This window comes from Platalea leucorodia (genome assembly GCF_965183815.1).
Source record: "Platalea leucorodia genome assembly, chromosome: 5".
Lineage (NCBI taxonomy): Eukaryota > Metazoa > Chordata > Aves > Pelecaniformes > Threskiornithidae > Platalea > Platalea leucorodia.
The window spans coordinates 8,520,858-8,545,634 of record NC_138827.1 but is presented as its reverse complement, the minus strand read 5'-3'; the positions used below and the strand labels follow the sequence as shown (position 1 = coordinate 8,545,634).

Below are 24,777 nucleotides of genomic sequence, written 5' to 3'. Positions count from 1 at the left end.
TAAACCTGAACAAGTTTCCAGTAACTTGCAAAAAGAACAGATGGAAAAGCCAAATCACGCAGTCTTTTCTCAGGCAAAACTCCCACTGAAAGGCAGCTGACAAGTTCTGGTTTGGTGGGTGCTTGAGTAAAACCTTATGTTTGAATAAATGAATAAACCCACTGGAATTTGAGTGAGAGTACTTAGATGCTCCAGTGTGTTCCTGAACCAAAGTCATGCATCCACTAAAACTCCCCCCCTTGTTGGTCAACTTACAGATCAGACAAGCCTGGACAAATGATAATCTTCTCCATGTTCATGTGAATTAGGGCCAAGATTGTTCTGTCTTCCAGTCCGCCTAAGTATATTAACACAAGTGTATTTTTATTGTATTTGTTTGTATATTTATTTTGACATTAATAATGCTGTAATCTATCTGCATGAACAGTAAGCAAACTGCACAGTAAGAAAGCCCAGAAAGTTTCCATGGAACTTAGCTGGAGGATCCCTATGCTGTGCTGCAGAAAAGTAATCTACAGTTTCAATCTGTGAAAATTTCACTTGCATGACAGACTGCTGATGAGTGAAAGAAAGTACAGAGCTTAAGTAACAAGGTTTTAGAAGCAGGAGTAGAGCTCTCATTATTAATATGAGGAATGCTAAATTGGAAAGTAGGAAATGAAGCAGAAAATAAGATAGTTATATATAGTACAACAAAGGAACTCTTTAATTGTTATGCATAACTTACAAGAGCTAAGCTCAAGATCTGTCCTTCAGGAATGTACTAAAATGCACATCAAGATTCCTGAGAGAAGCTAGACTTTCCATCTTTTCAGTATTTGAGTTTATTGGATTTTAAGTTCGCAGGTGAACATACAGACATATGGGCTACCGTATCAGAGCATGCAGCATTAATTACTAAAATGGAATTTGTCTGAAAATGTTCTGCATTGTAACAAGACCTAAAAAGAATTACTAGAAGAACAGTGGGATAAAACGTGTGGGGTTTGTTTCTTTGTTGTTGCTCTCAGCAACACTCTGCACAGATGTTCCAGGATTCCCAATATATTCACTTTGTGGATTTTTTGTGGAACTTTCACTTTCTACAAGACAAGGAAATTAATTTCAAAAAGCGGATAATGCAATTAGAAATCAAAGAATTTTGCATGGAGACATAAATGGAAGTGTATCTAAAATTAAGTTTTCTTTCCCAAGAGACTAGATTTTGAGATGGTGGTAAATTAACAGTTACAAAGACATTATTTTGACTTGTATTGAAACAAGTTATTAGTATTATCAGTAACGAAAAACTGCTTAAAACTGTCCAGCCTTACACAGTGCTGCCTTATTAGATACTGTCATACGTTTAAAAAAAAAAAAAATAGGGGCATCTAAACAGAATTTGAGGTTTTGTTCTCATCCACTTCCAAAAGTAACTGTAAACAACCATCTCCTGGCTTTGCCATGCAACGCCTACATTGCCTCCCTTGGAGTCCCACACATACAAAGAAAATGTGACCTTAACATTTTTCTCTTTAGAGCATCACTGACACAAATGGGGATTCCCAGTTCTGCTAAAGAAAAAAGTCAACATAGCTAGTAAAAAAAAAAAAAAAAAAAATCATCTGCCCCTTGCATTTATATTAAATATTACTAAATAAAAAGATTCAGTGCAGAAATTCACAGGGTGACTGTACACCGGAAAAACACCTTGGCTTTTCTCTTCATCACAGATAATTAAGAAAGGAGGACAAGAAGCGCATTGCCACTAACTCATGTTTCACATTGCTCAGAACAAACAGAATCTGCCTTGTCCACACACAAATTAGACCAAAAATGATTATATAAACATCACTAAAATAGCAACACAAGTTCAGTGGCTTTGAGAGTTTCTTGTGCCTGTACTCATAGGCACTACTAATTCCATCTTCACCTAATGGTGCAAAATGCTTTCTTAAATACAGAAAACTATATAAGCATATTGGAACCAGAGGTGGGATTCTTCTGCCCAAACTTAGGCATTTACAACGTAGACGTGTGTATTTGTGCCAGTCTCTCTTAAATACCCAGCAGCAGTGACTGCCCGAGGGACGCGCAAGCTCGGCGCTCCTAGGGACACTATCCCTAAGAGCAACCATGCTCTGTCTCCAGACCCTCTAGGGAGAGAGGTGGCCCTGGGTCCCCCTCTCTGGGCAGACCATGCCCCAAGGAGAATGATTTAAAGCATGGAAACTTCAAACCCCCCACTTTGAATCACACGCTTAGCCACCTGGCTCGCTTATCTTCAAAACATCACACACATTAATCAGTTTTCCCCAAAATCCTTGCAAAGCAGATACCTAGAACTACAATCGGTGAAACCAAGAGGTCTTGGTCAACTTTCCCGAGGTGAGAGAAGGTATCAGTCACGGTCCAGTTAGAAGTAGGGATTCCTGAACTTCATCAGCTCAGGCTTTTGCCCTGCCGCAGTAACCTGCTTCTTGCGCCCCAAAGTTAGGTCTTCAAGGGTACGTCACTGTGTGCCTGGGTGCGCAAACAGCCCTGCGTGTGGCAATTCAGGCAAATGCCTATAAATCTCAGGGAAGAGAGGCCTAAATAATTTCCTGAATTGGAAATTTACTCTCCTGTTATTTTGTTTACTTAGTTGGGAATGATTAGTTGAGTGCATACAGTAAATCGATTTCTACTGAAAATAAAGGCCTTGCTATCCTTTCCTTAAGAGCCCTGGTAGTCCTTCTAGGATAAAACACTGCCACTTTTCAGGTGTATTGTCCCTGCAGCACTAAAGTTCATTTTGACACAATTAGCACAGTTTCATTCTGAACTCCAGCGTAAATGAAAATCTGGCATGGTAGTTCTCTACCTTCCACATCAAGAGTTTTAGCTTGGGGATACTGAGAACTGGGAAAGATCTCGAGCTTGATTTTCTTGTTATCTGACTTGAGATCATGGAAAGGCAGTCACAACCTGTAACAGCAGGAGAGGTCCTCACCACCACCCAGAGCACCCCAGACGTTCTCCTGCCCGGCGTGGAGCACCCAACCTGCTCCTCGCTGCTGGAGGCTGATGGATGCTCTCACCGTGTTTGCTGAATACCATATAAAGCGCTCAGGCTGTGCCGAGACCGTGTTGTGCCATTTCCTATTATGGTCAGGAAAGGGAAATCCCTGTGCCCAGAGCCAAGCACCGCAGTGCTTCTATGGGGGAACTGAGGCAGCGTGAGCCATCCTTGGACACAGCCCTGAGACGAAGGCACAGCGGCAGCTACCACACACCACAAAGCACTCATTCACACAGCACGGCAATGAAAAAAAAAAAAATCCAAACCTACTTATGCCTAAGTTAGAGAGAGCATAATTTCATTATTTCAGTTCTTTTAAACTGGCATGGTTTTAAAACAAACAGCCATAGGCCAGCTTAACTACCCCAATACCCCTGCAATTATAATCTCCTAAGTTTGTAGTTTTTTATTTTCGGGTTTTAATTTTATTTTTTTAAGTGGGAAACCCTTGCAAACTGCTCGCTTTTAGTAATGGTTTGTGATATATGGCTCACCATCTACTATCATATGCTATTATTTCTGCTCCCAGTTCAATAGCTGGAGCTCTCAAAAATAAAGGAGAATTTAAAAAACCTAACAAAACTTGGATGAACAGCTATCAGCTGGTAGCAAATGTTCTTGTTTGTTTATGTATATTTTTTTTATTAATACCTTAATTAAACTGTGAACAGAAACCACATTTTTCCTTAAATTTCTTACAGAAATAGTCATGTAGTGAAGGCATGACTAGTCTGTTAAGACATCTGTTTGGAACTTCAGTAATTTTTTTTCAAGGACTCTCATCAATCATTACTTTTATATGGTGCTCATATAATCTTTTTTAAAAAGCCTTCTTCTAACATCAATCCAAGCTTCTTACCTAGGATTTCAGTTTACAAAATTCGACACCTGCTTAAGCAGAGGACATACTCTGGTATGAAAATACACATATAAAGAAACACTATGAAGTATCACAGTTATTACATCATCACAGATAACTGTGATTCACTATGTACTGAAAATAACTGAGGTCAAGAAGCTCTAACATCAGATCAAAGCATGCTGTTTCTACAGATTGCTAAATTCACATACTTTCCAGCAGTTTGCTTATTAGAAATAATTTTTTGTGCATTTGGAAACCACCCATACATTCAGAAATCACTACTTCATTTGTTATGCTAGGCACAATGGAAAAGAGTGTTATTTGCTAAAATCCTGCTAGTCCAATGCAGCTGATGCCTGTGTTTCCCAGACTAGATATGGCACATGGTATTAATTCTGTTTTTGTTTGAATTTCCTTGCAGACTTATTCAGGTCTCTTCTGCGTGGTGATAAATCCATACAAACAGCTGCCCATTTATTCAGAGAAGATTATCGACATGTACAAGGGAAAGAAGAGGCATGAGATGCCGCCCCACATCTACGCTATCGCAGACACAGCCTACAGGAGCATGCTGCAAGGTAGGCGAGTTGAATGCTGCAGTTCTTAGAAATCACTGCCCAGTAACATGGGAGAAAACACCTTATAACTCCACATGTGCTCCTGTAAGAAGCACAGCCAGAAAAGATCTTACGGAGGGTGGCATGGGCTTTCTAGAAGTTTCAGAGGAATTCTTTGGCAGGAACGGCAGTCCACAAACACTGTGACTCAAAAAGGAAAAACAATCCTTTTACCCATCTGTGTTGAGGCATGTGGGAAGGTTTCAAAGTCAAGCAAATAGTTTTGGCAAATACGGGCATGGAAAATGCTCCCTCTCCACCAGTGGAGACTATTCCAAAGTTAGCTGCTAGCGCTGCTGGATCTGTCGGCATTGCTCCTCTCTCTCTCTCTCTCTCTCTCTCTCTCCCCCCCCACTAGCAAAGCAAACTCAAATAACGTTTTGGGGCTACTTTCATTACAGTTTAATGCTTTGGAGCCCTAAGTTGAGATGTGCTCCGTTTTCTAACAATAACAGCAATGAGCAGCAATGGGAAAGCAGCCAGGCCCCAAATGGTACAAACAAAACCTTCACAATTCACAGTGCTCTCCTCCTTCTGCAGTCACTACTGTAAAATTACGGGCTTTTTGCTCTAGGGAAAAATCATACATTTAGTGATGAAAGAGCTATAGTGGTGAATGTATGAGGCTGCAACACCTACAGACTACAGGGACGTGACCAGTTGCCGTCTCGCACCAACCTCAGGTGCTCCAGGAAACCAAGACTCTGCAAAATGCTTTGAAATTTAAATGCCCTCATTAGGGGCCTGCTCCTGCAGAAATTCTGGCCTGTAACTATGGCTCAGCAAGGTTCGCAGGCTCAGCCCCAATACTTAGGGCTTCCTGGTTTGGAGCTTAAGGATTTCAGGGTTTAGGGCTTATGGGTTTTAGATCTGACTGGAGAAAACAATAAACAGCATCTAGAAATTTCAGTTTAGCAGCTAGATTAGTACCCAGTATTGATTTCTCTGTAATAATTACATACATACACAGAACAGTGATTGTTACTGAGAAATTAATCCATTCAAAACCACTTTGCACTTCACCTGACTATGCAAATGAAATTACGCAGCATTTCCCCAGGTGCACAGCACACTGCAGTCCCAAGGACTGCAGTACTCCTGTACTTGTCCTACTTGGAATATGAACACGATGAGTTTACTAGGAGTTACAAGTAGTCCATTTGGCATATCATAGTTAATTGCTATTTTCTAAACCAAGACTTGGACTAGTCAAAGTCCTTCCCCACAATGAAAAAAAAAAGATCATCTCACATGTGACAGGCTTCCAGGCAATCTAAATCGCCCGACCCCAGGCAGATTTCTACTGCTGCAAATACCAATCAAATCCCTGTCATTTTAGTACAAGCACTATATATACAAGCACACACGCACAGACACACCAATGGTAATTGATATTAAAGGCATCAAAACAGGTCTTCCCCCCAAAAATGTCCTGAGTACTCATATATAATGCTAACAAAATAATCCAAATAACAAAATTCTTCGAACTTCTAAAGATTAAACTCCTGAAGATTATTTACTTATTTGATTCCCTAATTGTAGCTTAGGTTCTTAACTTTAGAATCTTAAATTTTCAGATATACAAGTGTTCAAAAATACAGTTAATTCAACTCTAAACCCAGAGCACTAAATACCTACTTTACAATGTCAACCTTTTTTCTTCCTATGGCTTATATGACATTTCTTTTCTGGAGCTATTTCAGTGCATCCCCGAAGGCAGAACTACAATGCAGCAGAGAAGGAGGATCAATAAAGCAACAATAAAAGATACGCTGAAAACAGACCTTCCTCCTTACTGTAACAGCAGAGTTACTCATGAAGACAGGCATATAAAATATGTGTAGCACTGAGGCAGCAGGTGCTCTTAGAATAATGTGATTCAGTAAATATAATTTTTGATGTAACCACAGTTATAAGAAACTTACTTGGCGTAAGCTCATCCCACTAAGCCATAGTCACATATCTGTCTTCCAGATCATCTCTTGGACTCTGTGCTCTGCATCCAGCACTGTCCAGGCCTCTGAGCAGGTCCTGAAGTCAGAGCAGTCATCTTCTCTCAGATCCCTTATTTAAGCAGCAAGCCTTGCAGGGGAGCTCTGCAAGAACTTTCTGGCTCCTGCAGGTCGTTAGCAGTGTTCTCCTCATTCAGCTGTGCAGAATACTGCTACTTGTCCCTAAAAATGGGATAGGGAAAAACAACTAGGAAAGGGCTACAAGCTACCTGCAGGAAAGAGAAAAAACATCATACAGCAGCCTATGCTGAAACAGGAGAATAGTTTTGGCCTGACAGTACATGAGTTTTCTGCTTAATGTGAAACTAGTATCAGCATAGATCAGCCTGATTCCCAGAAGCGTAAGGACCTCTTTTACTCCTCCTCTCTCTGACTGTCTCGTGTCCTTCCTAACATGCTCTCCCAAGCAGCAGTGAAGCCCCTGGAGCTGGCTTGCCATTTGCTGTGGTCATTAATGGCACCTAGAACAGCCTGGGTTCAGCGGTGACTCCCAGGCTGGGTGCTGGGAGGAGGAGGCAGCAAGAGTGCATGCTTCTTTCTCTTCACTTTTTTGGTGCTCGTAACAATTTCCTGGCCTCACCAACTCTTGGGGAGGCTTTATGCCTCATTATTCGTGTGCCCCCTTTGCAAGGAATTCTTCTTGACAGCAGAGAGGAGAGGGAGAGCAAGTAGAAAGAAAAGAGGAGGGAACAGATCATTAGTTGAACCTCTAAGAGAATGCTCTTCCACCGCCTCCCATCCTAACCATGCACAGCTGGCACGGCAGCCGGGGAGCGGTCCCACAGGAGCTTGCATCACAAGCCCAGGACACCCACGCTTTATTTGCTTATTTACTTGCACATGCCATTTTGGAGGCTCTCCATCTCTGAAGAGGGCCCCAGCTGGTTTTAAAGCTGTGCTTTTGTTTGTAAAAACGTACTCATGTTTTGTGCATAAGACTAAACCAAACCTCAAAATAACTCTAGTTCTTCAGCCAAATTGCATTCACATTGGACTGGTGAAAGTGGGCGTCAACATGATTGTGTGTGTGTGCATGCAACGCATATAGACATAGAGAGTTTCATAGGTTTTTTGTAAGCATATTGCAAATGGAATATAAACAAAAATTCTTACTCATAAACGTGGATCAGGGCACTGAGTGTTTTCCTTGTGAAATTTCAGTATTGCTCCTTATCTGGAAACTTGCGTAGTTTCTTCTTGCCAAAGTAAAATATATCTTAGATTCATGAGACTGAAGAATTACATTCTGGTACTTCATGACCAGGGCCACTTGGCCAAGAGCAATCAGCTTTTTCAGATGTCTCAGGGAACCCTTATCTTTCGGTGAACCAAGCCTCAGTGTCTGCAGATTGCTTGTCCTACTGCAGGCTCATCATCTGGGAATGACGGCCCTTCACCCTCTCCTCTGTTGGCACGAACGTCCAGCAAAAACCACGAGCTGTGCACACTGCACTCCTCCTCTGTGTTAGAGACTTACTTGGTTAATGTATTCATTAGGGATGATGTTTAAGTCCCATCAAAGTTGTTCTGGTAATAACACTTAGCTACGGTTAACAGAAATCAGATAATTGGACTTTCTTCCAAATATGCAGAAAAGCTGACATCTCACAGAACACAGGAATTAACAGAGATGTTGGCTGGCCAGAGACAAAATTTCCACTTGTTTCAAGTGGTTCTGAGCACCTAAAACCCTTTTACAAATCACAGTCATACTGTCTTACGCTCAAGTTGGCATGCTTGTTGAATCTACTGATTACCACGTCACTAATGCAGTATGATTATTGCCCAGGCACAGTCACTGATGCTCATTTCCAGCCAGAACAAGAATAAACTTTATCGACTTTAGTTTTCTTTAATCTAAAAGACTAAGAGAATATAATATTCCACGAGAGCATTTTGTGTGTGTATCTGTCCCCAGGAGCTACCCCACTGAACTGTCTTTACAGACAAGCTAGCTGACTACTACTACACTTAGAGACTGCGATCATAAAAAATCACCCTGTGCTTCTGCACCCACCGCTCTCCCCTGTGTTTTGGACGAAGTAGCTCCCCAGTGGCGCAGCTGCCACACGAAGGGCTCGACCCCCTCATTCCAGCTCTTGCACTGCCAGCACCAGTCTTCATGCAGTCATGACGCAAAACTGCTCCAGGTGAAAACCACCTCTTGCCTTTTGCTGAATTAGTTTTAAGGTGGGTCACCCCTCCCTGGCGCACGGTGTGGCTGCGTGAACGCTGGGCGCAGCAGCAAGGAGAGGGCGGTGCAGGCCAGGGAAGAGGAGCTGGAGGTGGGTGGATGACTTCTGTCTGCAGCGCTGCCAGCTTCCAGTGATGATGGGGCTGAGATGCCGGTCCAGTAAGGATGAGTGATTCTGCTGCCTTCTGCCATCTTCCCTGCTCGCAGCAAACGGCAAATAAATGATAAACAATACAAATGTGAAAAGTCAGGTTATGTAGCAGTAGTAATAGATATAAGTTTCCATGTGGATGATTAGGCTTTTATTCAGTTCTCTGGCAATAAATCATCATGGAGAATATATATTACAGCTTTATGCAGATTCCAGAAGGTTGTCTATTTTCTGCAAAGCCGTTTTTATGCAAGCTTGAGTTAAAGATGGAAAAACAAACAACCTGGTAGTTACTGGGAGGTATGGGAGGGAAACACGGTTCCCAAGATCTTAGAAAAGGAGGCTGCTGTGAAAAGCCATCTGTTTACTGTGTCCTCAGCAGGACTGTACAGAAATGTCCCCTTTAGGCAGTGTAGTTATTAACAAATGTAAAGAAGCAGTAAGCGAGTGTTGGAACATGGTTTCAGTCTGTTTTTTTCCTTTTATGGTAAAGCTGCCAACTTGCTGCTTCATTGTGATAAACCATCTGATTTTGTTTGTGATTAAGCAGAGCTAGCTGGTCTATCAAGAACAGAGGGGCTTATGATTCTTACAGGCAATCTGGAGGTGTTTGGTGAACAAGCTAAGCAGATTCCAGAAAAAAAAAGTCAACTGCATGTTTAGGAAAGCTGGCAGGTTTCAGAATGTAAATGCAGATCTCTATGCTATTAAAAATCGAGGAGAAAATTTAAAAACATCCAAAACATCTAATATAAGCATACAGGGGGTGGATACGATAGTCTTCCAGGTAGTGTCATACTTTTAAAAAAGGCGTTAACCAAAAAGATATTGGAAGGTAGAAGACATATTTTGTTACTTTTTAACCCCCAGGAATTATGTTTAAGGAGTTTTATTTGTGCAAGTCATTCTCTTCTGATAGATCTATCCACATGAAGTTGCAGACTCCCAAAATAGGGCAGTCTTTTCTATGTAGAATAAAATATTCCAGAACAGAAATAGGAGCAATCGAATGGGGGAGTCCTTGAAAAGTAAATGAGACCAGTATCCACAGCTCAAGTCATAACAGAATAGGATTAGATTTCCTGATACGTTTCATCCTTACCTTTACAATTTGTTAGAACTGCTGAAGGAAATAGAGTAACATCTGGAAATCTCCCTCCATGAATGTGCGCAGGACAGTTTGTCAGCATGAGGTTTTGCAGGACAGGCTGTATAGATCAGCAACATGGGGCTGAAAGCTTTGAGGCTTCATATGGCTGCCAAACACAGGGCAAGTTAGAAGGGGATAAGTCCAGTGACCAGGAGAGAAGCTTGCAAGAATGCCATGGGGTTTACCTACAGAGAACAGGCAAATCGCATAGGTCCAATCCTAGAAGCCTTTCAGACTACAAGAGAAAGCTGAAATCAAATAAATAATTTTGATTTTCCCTCCAAGAACCCCCAATAGCCCTCAAGCAAGTTGCTGTCAGTCAGAGCCACAAAGTGCTGCTTTACCAGAAGGCATCCTTGGAGAGCCAGCAACCACTCAGCACCCCCTGCTTTCAGTCTGAGTCCTTCCAGGACCAAAGACCCACCATTCCCTCCATTTCCTTCTTGTTCCCATTTCAGTGGGATTTGTTCCCTGTACCTGCATGTGGGGCTGGGCTGATCGAGTCCAAAGAAATTCAGTAACTCAGGCCTGGCTTGCCCAGCCTGTTCTCTATCCCAGAGGGCACTTGGTGCAACTTCTGACCTTCCTAATCCTTCTTCTGCTCTTACATTTCAGCAAAGCTGCCCATACGCGTGCACTCATGCAAACCCCTGTGGTGGGCCGGTTTATGAGACACCTTCAGGAGGGATTTTTCACTTACTGGGGAGCAAAAGAAGGGCAGCAATGGGCAGCCAAGAGTAGTGAGAAAATACTTGGCTTGGAAGAGACCAACTTTTTCTAATGTTCCCTGAGCTCAGAAATTCCACTGGCAACTCTGTATCAGGGAGTCACTTTTATTTTCTTTATGGTATTTATGGGTTTGTGATGCACTATCAATATATGCCCATGGTTTCTGTTTACACAACAGTGTATTTTTAGCAAAAATTCTACCCTGTTCTCACTTCTTAACTTAAAAGAAAGCCTAGCTTGTATCCTGCAGTGAAAAATAAACGTGGCTCACAGCTCCTCTCCTCCCAAATGTTTATGTGGAAGAGTCCTGCTGTGCTGATTGCTGACAAATATCTCCAATAGAAATGTAATGAGTCATTTTGCACCAATTTACCGAATAAAGCAGTTAAGTGGCACCATTTGCCGTGTGAGTGATCAATAAAGCAGTTAATGTTATCGCTATTGAGGAACTGGGAGTAAAACAGTTGTTTAATATCAATCCAAGCCATAGCAGAATCCTCTACCGCTCTTCCTAGACTGGCTGTGGTCCAGGCAGCAATTACAACTTCCAAGCTTAATAGGTCGAATTTATCTCCATTATCTTTACACAGTACAGAAAGCTTGTTTATCTCATGGTATTTATTACATACAGGGTCAGCGATAGGGGCAAGCAATCAGATAGGTAGCCCCGCAAGTCACCCCACACACTGAATAAAAAAGGAGGAAGGAGTTCATGACTTAACCTCTGACCAGAGGCTCCACTGGGCTAATGCTAGCTCTGCATCTGATAAATAATGCCAAACCATGCAGAAACACTTGCTTCTGCCTTCATTATCTGCCTCAGGTCTCAGATTTGTAACCTATACGCACTTTTCAAAAATGTATTTGACCTGCCTGGGAATTTATTTTCCCAAGTCAGAAGATTTTTCTACAGCCTGAACAAGGCAGTCTGCGGCAGCCTCACTCAAAGAAGGGCCAACTTCAACGCCAGGGCAGGTTGCTCAGAGCCTTGTTTAAGTCTACTTCCAAACAGCTCCAAGGGTGGAGATACCACACCTCCCTGGGCAACCTGTCCCAATGTCTGACCATTCCCACGGTGAAAAAAACTGTTCTACTTCAGACCTGATCACAGCAAACATGCTAGTCAGGCATCTTTACAGAGAGGGCAAATTGTGAAGCCTCCCATTACCACAGACTTTTCTGGAAGTCTTGCTTCAGTGGAGCTTTACAAAATAGTTTAGCATTGTGGAGCACATTATGAAACCTCAGTGGGTGTTCATTGTGCATGTGCATCACAGCCTAGAGATCTTAGCCTGAGATCAGCCTTTTGGCAGAAAACTCTGCATAAAAGTTCTGAAGGTAAAGAGAAACTCTGACTCCAAAAGCCTGAGCAGGGAGGAATGCTGCAGGAGCAGGTTATGGAGCCAGGATGTAATCCTAAACCTTGCTGCAGCATTACAGCGTACCGGGCTCCGCTGCGCAGAATCCTCTTACATGCCTCACATAGTAGAAACACAGATTTCGGCCCACCTTTTTATAAAGTTTGATCCACAATGTGATTCATGGTCCCGTTCACAGTAAAAAGCATGAAGCATACTTATGTACTTGTTGACATGCTCTTGTAAAATATGTGAAGTGTCTTGTTTTGACTTATTCTTTGGAGGATATCCCAGAGAAATTACTTGTCCTCTTGATAAAGTTGTTGTCTCTCAGTCTGAAATGAAATAGAGAGTACATTATTCAGGTATTTGAACTGCTCTGCTTTCAAAATTTAAAACTTTGCATGACCAGCTTAAAACATATTAATTTTTGATGTCTTATCTGTCCAGACTTTGTCTCAAGTGGGCTGCTAGCCATACTTCATAAGCATAGTAAAAACTTGAGTTTCAGGTTTGAAATTTTCAATTATAATCTTCTTATAGAGAGCCTGATCTTTTTGCTGTCCTCATTACAGTTCATCTCTAATGGAATTTACAAAAAATATTTTTGAACTCTTAACCTTTTGTTCATTTTTTGTACAAAATATTTCCATTAGAGATACTTATTTAAATGGAAGGGAATATTAAATAAGATGTGAACCCAGTACTTTTGACTAATCATGGAGTGTCAGATTTTGGAAAGTCTAGGCTGTTCAATGTAAATCCTTATAAATATAAGAGCTTCTGTCAGGACACAGCCATTTTCCCTAATTAATGGATTTTTTTCTTTATTCACAGATCGAGAAGACCAGTCTATCCTGTGCACGTAAGTAAACAGATCTATTTTAGTATATCTCAATATTACAAGGTCTTTCTTTATTCAAAAGTGATTCAAATTCTGATGGAACTGACATATTCTCCTCGCCTTCGGTCAGCTTGAACTCCAGTCCCAGTAGATTTACCTGTTGATAAAATAAAAAGCAGGTATCAGTGCTGTAGGAAGTCTTTAGCGCACAAACTTATTTCTTTAAATTGACTTTCTGAATTCAGAGATTTAAGAGTTTACAATGAAAAATTGGGGAGCGTGGTTGTAAAACTGTATGTGTAGAGAAAACAGGGGATTTTAAGAGCTTCCTAGAGGAAGCCGAGGAACTGAGAAAAGTGAGGAACACAGAGCATCCTGGTTATTTACCAAACTGCTTTTCAATTTTAGCTGTTGGTAACTCACCATAACTTCCTAATTCAGTTGTCATTGTAGACAAGTGCAATCTTTTATGTTCATGCTGTTGTTTTGTGATGTTTGCATGCACTGTAGCTCGAACAGGGAAGGCTTGGTACCTCCCTGCTGGCAGTGGCCACCCCTGGAGGCTGTGCGCAAGGCAGAGGCATGTTGGCCAAGAGAGCTCAGCAGCACCGCGCGGGTTGGACCTTTCTGCAGTCTCTACATAATCGGTTTAGGCAACAGTGAAATACTAGCTAAGCCAGCCCTGTTTTGAACAGATTTTTCTGTGACCTAGCTTGCTGAAGGCCTCCTCCTTGAGTTGTGACCTGCCAGTGTTCAGATAGCGCCAGCATGGGGAGGTTCAGCTGTTGTATCATGGGTCAGGCAGTGATTTTATTGCAATAAACTTCGTTGTGCACAACTTACTACTCCACAAAAGAAACTGGGTTTAGGTTATCTGTCAAAATGTGGCTACTGACTGACTGAATACATATTTATACTACAGTTTTTAAAAAGCACTGCTACTGATCACAAACCATACAGTTACTTGTGAGTGCTGACTGGAAAAAAATCATCACCTAAGAAAAAGTTAAAATTATGTACTATATCCAGTACCATAAGGGCTAGCATAGCTCTGACCTCTGTTGTAACAAGATTTCATTACATGCAAATATATCAATCAAGAATCTCTCAAAAAATGCATTAATACCAAAAAGAAATCTAAAATTGATGCAGTGATGACATAAAAATTGACCATCGCTTTCTTCCCAGGATGAAACATGTCATGGTAATGAAGACTAATTTACGACATGCATTTCCTCCTTCTATTCCTGTACTTTAGTTTATTTTTCCATTAGTAAATCTTCAGATCTTCTTTTAACTTTGGAATATTAGAATTTTTAAGAAAGGGGCTTTCTTTTGCAAATCTATGCCTTTTCATTCATGAAAATCCAGTAAAGGATCTACTTCTGACAGCTACCATATATATATATATGTAATATGAAAATACTTTTTTTTTTTCACCTGGTCAGCTAAGCTGGAAACATAAGGTGTTTCACATCAGTAATACCTAAAATAGAGAGAATGAAATGTCTTTCCCATTTTGAAAACAGCCACAGTAAGTGATTCAACGAGACATTTAGAATAACTGCTGTATGTTGGATGGCCATCATGACAGTCCTCACACATGGCTTTTAAACTAAAAAGATTAGTCAAGTTAAACCCAACGTACACAACTTTAACCACTACTGGTTTATCATCCTTGTTGGCCTTATTTGGCTATACAGAAAGACAAAAGTTCACTTGGCTTTCAGCTGGGCAGCTGTCAAGCAGAAGAAATTGGCATTACTTTATAGAATTGCTAAAAATTCTAAGAAATTATCTTTTTGCCTAAAATATATAACAATAACTGAAGACTTCATGGCATTGAGCAGCTGGGATCTTTTCTATAAATACCTATAGACTCAAACTTTCCAAGACCTGGTGCGTGAATTGTAAAAAATGTAGCTGTAAGGATTTGTATGCAAGTAGTTGCGGATGCTGCCAAAAACTCACTTATGTTTAGTGATGTTGCAATGTAGACTCTTGCATTCTTCCACTTACTGCTACCCATCTCTCACTTTTTCCTATTCATCTTATGGGAATTCAGCAGGATAGCCAAAATACTGGTGACAAAATGCAAGCAGAAATTGTGCACTTTATTTTTAAGTACTCCGTGCTGTGTGTTTTGTACTACTTCTGCAAAGTTATTGCATTGTTAGTAGAGCTCACCTGGAAAGCAAAGGCCTGGTGGGATGCTGAGTACCTGGGACTCCCCTGACATGCAGCTGGGGCATAGGCAGGGGCATATAGCTGAGAACTAGCAGTGATTCTGTGCTTCAGAGTATAAATATACCCATTCTCAGGACTTCACCCTCAGCTCATTGAACCTACCCTCATGTGGTTAAGTATTGTTTGCATTCTTTTCCAATCCCTACCCTTTGTGTGATTAACTGTGGTATGTTTAAAACGCCTTTAATGCTCATGGGTTCTAACGCTTCCTCAGAATTACTGTCTTTCCTAGATTTTGTTATTTCCTCTACATTTTCTTAATAACTACACACTTACTGCCTTTGATCTCCTCTCCTCTGTGTACACATCCTTTCTGCTGTTAGCTCTTTCCCATGGGCAGCTTCACTGAACACCCTCTCATGTCATTCCCTGCCAGTTGCTCTCTGCCACTTCACAGACAACCTTAAAACCCCACATCCTATCATGCACATTTACAAGCTGCCTCTCTGGAACATAAGAAACTTTATACCATGGCCATGCTTACTAATATATCTGTGGCTGCATTATTATAACATAACATAACATAACATAACATAACATAACATAACATAACATAACATAGCATAACATAATGTAACGTAACGTAACGTAACGTAACGTAACATATTAATAAATATACAATATGTAATACTGCACTAAGGGTATGAAATCTTATTGGTTTATGTGTCTGAAAATTAAGGCAGTTAAGACTTTTCCATCCTTGTGGTTTGGTCCCTGTACTGTTCTGGGCAGCCTCCACCATTGCCTGGCTGTTGGGATTCCCTGAAATTCCTGCCTGCGCTTAGGCATCCCGCACTGTAGTCTCTCTTCTTTGACACCAGAGTTTGCCATGCGATATTCTGTATTCACTCTTGCAAAGACCGTGCTGGTCTGCGTTGACCAGCACATTAGATATTGCTGAAGGAAAAATCCCAAGAAATCTGTCTGGTTACTCAGAGACTTGAGCAGCCTTGCTGCATCAGCAACTAAGCATGAATTGGACCAAGTGATGGCCAGTGAACAGGCTTGTGACTTTTCAAGCTTCTTCCAATGTAAGTAAAGGCCCTTGAAAGAGATTTCTGGCTTTTAAGTTTTTCAATTTTTACAGATACAAGTGGATCTTCGTGGAGTTTTCAAAAGGTTTTTTACTAAAAATTCCACAGGTGCTTATTTGCATAGCTAAGCACATGAGTGTTTTAAAGATCTCCCCTTAAACCTGTCTGATCTTGGAGTTATCATATTTTATCCACTTCCTGAAAAGAGTGGGTAGAATACTTTCTAGAAAGCAGATGTGGCTCAAAGGACCATGCACAAGCTTCAGTTAAACAAAAAAACACCTTAAATGAATGAGAAAAAAATCTGATCAAAATTCTGAATGTTTGGGGTAATATGAAGGCCGTGAAAACAGGTGCTTGTTCAACATTTTATAATCAAATAGGGTTTTGTTACCTTTTACTTCTTTTTATACATGCATTTAGTTTGAACAGCTTCTATCAAAACATATGGCAGCAGGGCGCTATTTCCACTTAGTTCGATACAGCAACAGACAAAATACTGCGTGAGGCAGTGAGCATCCCGCCCTTTTCCCCTTCCTCCCCTCTCTTTTTGAGCAAACTCTCCAGAGCCTCACCCGGCCACGGGACCTCAGCCCGCTTTCTCCCCTGACACGTGTCAAGAAGCAAAGTCATCCAGAACCTCCTCCAAACTGCAAAGCCCCATTAGTCAAAAGACTCCTCCAGAAGAGAGCTGAGCTCTTTTCTTTCCCAGCTCACTAAATCTCAAAGGCCGGAGCTGGCAAGCGTTGCTGCCTGGCCCTTCTCCCACACAGATATCTTATGTAGCTTTAGACCCAGGGTGGAGCTTGGTGCTGAACCAGCTTGGTCTCTTTTGGGAATTTTTTTATAAGCAAACTAGTAGGATCAGTGGGCTGGCTTCTGAGCCAGGTCTCTAGGAGGGTACAGCTGGTCTAGGAAAAAGATTTTCATTATCTTTGCACATCTCATACTGCAGGATGAAGCCTGCCAAGCCCTAATGTGATTTAGAGCACCTCATTGACTGCTCTGTGTACAGAGGCTTCCCGCAGTGCCAGCATAGCCAGATTAAAAGATGTGTGAACGGTCAATTTTGTGGTTCATTGCTTACTGAAACAAATGCTGAAAATAAATTCTGCTGTTACTTGTTAGATGTTTCCAAAAGTGGAATTAATCTAAGTCTTATATCATAATATTGATATGGAAAGCTTTCAAATTTTCAACAAAAAATACACTTTTAAAACTGATTTTTTCCAAGTTATACTCAAATGTACAAGAGCTCTAGCTACACCACAGGCTCACCCCACAACAGTGAGGCCAACTTGCTAGTCTCACCCTGTCCTAATTTGGAAACCTATTCTAACTGGGATAATTTTCATCTAAGGTGAAGGTAATGGAGTCACAGAGGATTTAGTAGCTCATGTGGTGCAAAAACTCTAATATAGCTGAGTACTGTATATGTAAGCTTATGCGCTTTAAATCCTGTACTGAGCTCCTAAAACAATGCCTGGCAAGAAATGAGGGAAGAATAAATTTAAACTATGCCACACAATGCGAGAGTGGTGTTTTTAACAAAGGAAACCTGGAAGCCTAGTGGACCCTTTTGCTCTGGGAAAGCCAAGGAGTTTCTTAGGAGGAAAACATGTATGGGAAGTAGATTAAATAGTGCTGTTGGGCTGATCAGAACTGTGCAACAGGACCTGCTTTTGATCTGGTTTTTTGTGTTGCCCATCTGAGCTGGGTGCAAGGAACAGCACTGGCAGTAAATGTGCTGCCTCTCTGTATGGCAGGCAACAAGAGTCATTTGAGATGCTTCAATTAAACACATGATCAGTCTGCTCCCAAAAGATCATGATTAGGACAGTGGTAACAGCATTTATATGGTGAACTCCCACTTTGGAACATAATTTAGGGCTAAAGACTGAGTAAAACGGGCACTCAGAAGAGAGGAGCAGATGCCTCCTGGGAGGAACCCCGTTGTGTATGGTCCATGCCAAAACCACTGAAAGATGTTTGCAAGAAAAAGATCCATCTTTAAAAATTCAGTCACTGAGCTTGAGAGAGCATGTAAATTTTAAAACAGGTGGGATTCCTCATACCCTCTCACAATGAAAGTTGTTTCTGAGAAGAGGAGGCTGGGGGGAGACCTCATCTCGGTCTACAGCTTCCTCACAAGGGGAAGAGGAGGGGCGGGCGCTGATCTCTTCTCCCTGGCGACCAGTGATAGGACCCGAGGGAAGGGCAGGAAGATATGCCAGGGGAGGGTTAGGTTGGACATTAGGAAAAGGTTCTTCACCCAGAGGGTGGTGGAGCACTGGAACAGGCTCCCCCGGGAGGCAGTCACGACGCCAAGCCTGACAACATTCAAGAAGCATTTCGACAATGCCCTCAGACATATGGTGTGAATTCTGGGGTTGTCCTATGCAGGGACAGGAGTTGGACTCGATGATCCTTGTGGGTCCCTTCCAACTCAGGACATTCTATGATTCTGCCACCCGAGAAATGATGGTACTTCAAGGCAGATGCAGAGAAAAAAAAACCAGCATAACCAATTCTGTTGCAGCTCAATAGTTCTAGGAAGAATTTCATCCACCTCTGAAGCAAACTAAGAGATTTGCATGCTCTCCTCCTCCCAGGTCTTTCCCCTTGTAAGCTTCTTGATGTTTAGAGGCATTGAACCTGATCTGGCCATTCCTCCTCATTAGTTAGTTTTCAGACACATGGTATTTTATTACTGAGATGCAATCCAGACCTTGTCACAGAGCTGTGATGCATCCTTCAGAGTATGAGGGCTACTAATGTTGTTTAATGGATACTTGTTTATTGTCATGGACATTTAAAAATGATCTGGTGTGTTGAAAAATTAGATGTATTCATCAGCTATGGACATTATTCTTCATTACTTATTGACCTTAGAGATTTTTTTTCTATTTGTAGCTGTTGAGATCCTGTTGGTTTTTCATTTCATGGTGAAACATTTCCATTTCATGTTGAAGAACTTTTTATTGTCCACTTCAAAAGGAAGTTAAAGCCTCAAAGTCCATCTGCAGAAAATAGGAAAACCCTCAGCCTGTGCAAGAGCAAAGAGTTAAGGTTGAAAGCACAGACCAAAATGTTAAGTAACTTAAGCATTACAGTATGGTAGGATAATTACAAGTAAAATGATGCCATATATGGTAACACTCACAGGGATTCAGGGGAAAGCCAAATGATGGGCACAGTTGCCCTGGGAGAAAGGAAATGCAATTCATGTAGTGATGAACTACAAATAACCTTTAAAAAACCGGAATAGTTCAAAGCCCAGGGTTTGTTTGAAGAAAGTTTGGGTTTGATTTTTTTTTTTCCCCCCCAAAGAAACAAAGTTGTAAGGTAGATTTATTTGAAAACTTTGTATGCATGTCTTCAAATTGGTGTGCTTGGTTTGGAATTGTTCCCAGGACACTTAATTTTTATCAATAAAACATGGAAATGTTTTAGCACTGAAGCCCAGGCAGAGATGAATCCAACCACTAAACTGTGCAAATTAACCCAGGTCTTGTGAAAAGGAACATAGTCATCTCAATTATTTCTGCTTAAAACTCTAAAAGCCAGAAGAAACACTTCTCATCATGTCGTACCTCAGGCAGGAATTGTTTCTGGTTTCCTAAAGTTTACATCAATGTCATCCCATCTTGAAAGTTCTGCCCAGCACTTACTCATATTTTTTACGTCCGTTTATCACTGGTCCCTTCATAGGGAAAATTAACTCCTGTATTTCCTAATTAGGAAAAGATGCAGAACTGCAATGGATCCAGCTAAATACTTTCAGCTTCAAAAGAGTTGACAAATATCCATGGGATTTTTTCATGTATTGTTCTTTTTATTTTTAATCCATTTTAATCTAAATCCAAAGACAAAGAGGTCCGACTTACATTTAGACTGTTGCCCTCCTCACAGCACTAGCTTGATACAGTTGAAGGAACTAGTTTATTACCTCCACATCCACTTTAATGCCCTTTCTGATTGCTGAGACAGGAGAGTTTAAAAACGTTTTTGTCTATATAATCATCAGAGCCAAAGGTATCTAGAAGACGTGAGACAATGTAATGTGACACTTAAAGAGGGAAAAGTAGGCTGGAAATGTTCTTCTGAGAAAAGACTGGGTAAATCTGGCCCTTTTACCTGTACTTTGAAAACCAGTATTTTACTTTAAGAAAGGGTTTAAGAGTTGTAAATAAATGTAACCCTGGAAGTCCTCCTGGAGGTAGAAAATTACCACTGCCTCCCTGCTTCCCAAGGGACACTGCACGGAGCACAGCTGGGATGCCGATTCTGCTGGTCAGAGGTGTCCCCACAGGAGAGGTCCCTTACCACCCGGTTAGCAGGGACACCTTGGGCAGTCCCAGCTCTGGTCCCAGTGGATTCAAGGAGCGTTTGAACCTGGAGTTCAAATGAGGCAGGATCATTCGCTTATTCTCCAGCACTGATACAAGCCGTTAGTATATTCAGTGCCAGAGTTTCAGAAGAGAAAACTATTGTATTACTGCTGATGCTTTTTCTTACTGCTGTACCACATCATAGTTAATGTTGTATTTTTTGATCTTAAAATACAAGCAGACTCCCTGCCAGCTCCACTTCTCATAAATGTTCAGATGCTGCCAAAGCAAGACGAACTGCCGTTCAAAAATGCATCATGTTTTAGAATTGCCTTAAATGGCCCAAAGTCCAGTCAAAATACTAATGGGAGAGAGATGTAGCTCTGATAATGCATTCTTCGCATGCTGAAGTCAGGTGGATTTGGAGAGATGGTGTTCTGGGGTAAACACTAACTGAGCCGGGCAGTTTCCAGTCCTGTTTTTATACACTAAATACATCACATGGCAGAAGGAGTCCCCACTAGTTACCTACCTCCTTTTGTGTTATTTTCTTTCCCCTCAGAGGTGAATCTGGTGCTGGCAAGACAGAAAATACCAAAAAGGTCATTCAGTACCTGGCTGTTGTTGCTTCATCACACAAGGGCAAAAAGGACACCAGCATCACTGTAAGTGAGCTCTTCCGTATTCACCTCTTCTTCAAGCCTGTTAGGACTGTACCGAGCTGACTGTGCTAACAGCAAGTCAATGTCTGGGGCTTGCCAAACGGTCGACATATTAAGAGTACACAATTACGTCACAGCTCTATGTTTATGGAAAAAACCTTTTGTTTGACACTCCCTTAGGCATCAAATCAGAATGTACTTTGCTAGAAGAGAAATATTCATAGCTTTCCATATGCATAGCACCTATTTATATCCTAGCATGAAGGCCTTGAAGTCTGCAAGGGCTTGGGTCCTTATTTTACCCTTGGCCCCTGGCAACTAAGAAGTTTGGGAAAGCCTTTAACTGACACGTTATCCAACTGCGTCACAAAAATATATACCAGCATTTAAACTTCTAAAGTTTTGATTGGCTTTGTTAGCAAGCAAGTTTTCTTACTGGCTAGCAAAGAGTCCCAGTATAAAACTTGCCTTTTCTTTTTACTCCCCTGTCTGAGAGAACGAATTTGAAAGGCACAATTTTTTAAAAGTACTTTGTTCCTTCAAAATTTGTAATAATCTTGCCTTAGCAACTAAAGTTTGTTTTCTTGCTCCGAACTGTAATGCTAGCTTATACTTGCCCGGTTCACGGAGATGATTGGTGTGGCTGAGGCTCTCAACTGCCTTTGCTGTTTTCAATGATACAACTCCAGGTCCTACATCATTTCCAGCCTTTTGAATGTTACTCAAAAACTTCTGTAAAAAAATGTAGCAATTCACTTTTATGACAAAATAGGCTTAGTTCAGGAAGACATTTCAGTGTGTCCCAAATGGAGGACTAAGTCCAAAATAAGTAATTAATAGGGTAGTGGGAAATGAAGTCAAAATCGCATGACTACACCTGTGCTGGGTCTTGCCGTTGCCCTTGCCTACCCTGTATGCTGGCAGACAGAAGACTCCAGAGCACAGGGTGTGCAGCCTGGCCTCTTCCACCATAAATAACTATTGTTTATGTACAGCAGATACTGCTTTGGGGCAGGGGAGGGAGTAGATGTCCCTTTGGGTAGTATTTTCTAGAAATCTGTGATTAAATTTAGTGGAAACAGTCCAAGACTAAAGGCATAGTTTTCCTTTGTTGAATGTTTATGCAAAAAAAATATTTTTTCCTACTGCGTCCTGCTCAGTGGCTGGGGGAAATGAACTTGTGATTTCAAGGCCATTCCTAACAGGCATGTAACCGCAGTTGCTGCTGACTCCTCTGGGGAATTACGTGAGTCTCGGGATCAAACTGGCCCTGAGACAGACCTGAAGGCAAATATCCACCAGATGGGAGCTGAGAGAAAGTCTAAGTTGTTCTATCACATGCTGGCAAATAGTAATTCAGTGACTGGGACTACTGACATTGCAATTTCGGTCATTAAAAAAATAATGAACAGCAAAATGCCTCAGTTGCCCCAGAGAAGAACTGGGGATTTACCATAAAAATATCTGTCCTTGTCGGGTCCTGGGAGACTAACCTGGGACAGGATCCAAATCCCATCCCTTTGCTTCAGGGTTTTTTTTACTTCAGTTAAAATGCTCTATATATGTTAATGGTACTTGTACTCTTGGTATGTCTGCAATAGGTTGTTTTTATTTGTATTTCTGGTTTATTTGCATGGAAACTGTGTATTGGTTATTTTAATACAGGAAAAACAATAAAAATGTCTGTGTAATGGAAATGATACTGACACTTGTTTTATACCACGTTATTCAATACAGCAAGGTCCATCTTTTTCTTACGTGAGTAACTTAGACTGTTTGATGTGTGTTTAAGGCACTGAGTGTAGATCTGCATGCTATTGTTGCACCTCGAAAATTTAAGAGAGATTTTGTTGAAACATGTTGTATGATATGACAAAAAGCAACAATAGCGCCAAATGCTCTCACAAATCAACCCTAACTGTGTCAGGCTCCATGGTAAAGAATGAGGTCTGACACAGGCAGGGTCATCTTTCAAATATCACTCTCTTCTATATGTGTGTGTTCAAATCGCCATAGTTTGAATGAAATTTCCCACGATCCTGAAAGAGCCACTCAGCCTGAAATGGAGCAATGTGATTTCTGAATGAAAATACCCAAATGCTTTCTGTGCTTCAGGTTGAACTTTCTAGGACTGTTGTGAAATAATTCCTAAACCTCACGGCGTTTGATTGATTTGTATGGCTGCATGCTTTCCATTTGATATTGCTTTCAATTTTACATTTTCATGTAACTGTTGAGAATTGTTGACATCCGCAAAAGTTAGCATGTTCTTAGCTTGCTGCTATGATGTGTAACAGAGCAATTCTCACTGCAGCGTGTGTCTGCAGGTGTGTTATGGCAGTTCCTTACAGGCCCTCATAGGCCCTCCTGTATTGTAGTGCGCCCTACCAGCATACCAATCCTTTGGGAATATAGGCAGATTTGCTGGCATATTCTCTCTGTTTCTGTGCCAGGCAAATGGGATTTTTTTTTATGGTCTTTTTTTTCCCCCGTTCTGACTGCTGCCTCTCAGACTGTGGCTATGACAAAGGGCAATGTGTTGCCCCTTAGTTAATTCAGTACTTCATTTGACAAGCTCTGCAAAAAAACTAATTCATTGCTGGCATAGGCAACTCTGTGGAGCTCAGTGGATTTACAGCTGCAATACAGTGCTGTTAATTGAGAGCCACAGTTTTATACCCCAAGTTTATGGCAACGTTCAGTTGTCCCTAGAAGCAGGCGGTATCTGCCTCAGTTTAGCAGACAAGGCTCTGTTTTAGGTGTCACCATCTGATTTCAGCAACACCCTATGCTTATAGTGGAGTTTTTAAGTCTACAGAGTATAACTGGAAAGAGTTGCTCAGCACAGAGAAACTTCAGGGACTTTTAGGAATTCGTTACTTATTCTAGGACTCCCGTATTAGCTCGTTTGGAAATCTTCCTCCCCTCTTCCTTCAACTCTTAGGTAGAAAGTTTTGGGGGATTTTTGGTGGGGCTTTTCTTTTCTTTTTTTCAAAATGCAGTCTTGATACATGCCTTAGCTCTCAAAAGATCTATGCTCTCAGGAAGGTGTTCATTCTCCCATCTCGGGACCACGCACATAAGTTTACCCATTTGTTAACAACCAGTTGCTTTTTAATGATATTTTTGAGGCAGCTCTCATCATTGCCACGTAAGTTACAAGACATTCAGGAATGGCATTTAGGAAAAGGTTACCAGTTTTGCACACTATTTTTGCACACATTTTCCAAATTATTGCCCCTAGATTCAACCTAAATATTGCCTTATTTTCTAATTAAAATTATTTAAATGATATCATACTATCTATCAAGGACTTTTTCCTTTTCAGAGTGAGTTATTTGAAATAATGCATGTTACTGCAGTGTAGTACTCAAAGAATAGGACGACAAGAAGCAAATGTGAAAGTGAGTGACCTCATAGGACAGAGCTGAATGAAAAGTTCAAAAAAGCTGTATTCATAAGCAAAGGATTTTTTCAACATCATTGACTTGTTTAGAAATAGGAGTATTAAATGCATGCTTGTTTCCTTGCATGACTTGTTTCATT

At 41.2% G+C, this 24,777-nt stretch overlaps 1 protein-coding gene across 1 annotated transcript in view; it reads left to right on the top strand.

Moving 5' to 3' along the window:
* The window catches only part of MYH11 (myosin heavy chain 11), a 63,399-nt gene that overhangs the window by 8,355 nt on the left and 30,267 nt on the right, over nt 1-24,777 (top strand). Inside the window, exons 4-6 of the mRNA XM_082313421.1 lie at nt 4,324-4,480; nt 12,951-12,978; nt 21,132-21,234. Of these exons, the coding sequence (XP_082169547.1) occupies nt 4,324-4,480; nt 12,951-12,978; nt 21,132-21,234 (288 nt within the window). The remainder of the gene's footprint in view (nt 1-4,323; nt 4,481-12,950; nt 12,979-21,131; nt 21,235-24,777) is intronic.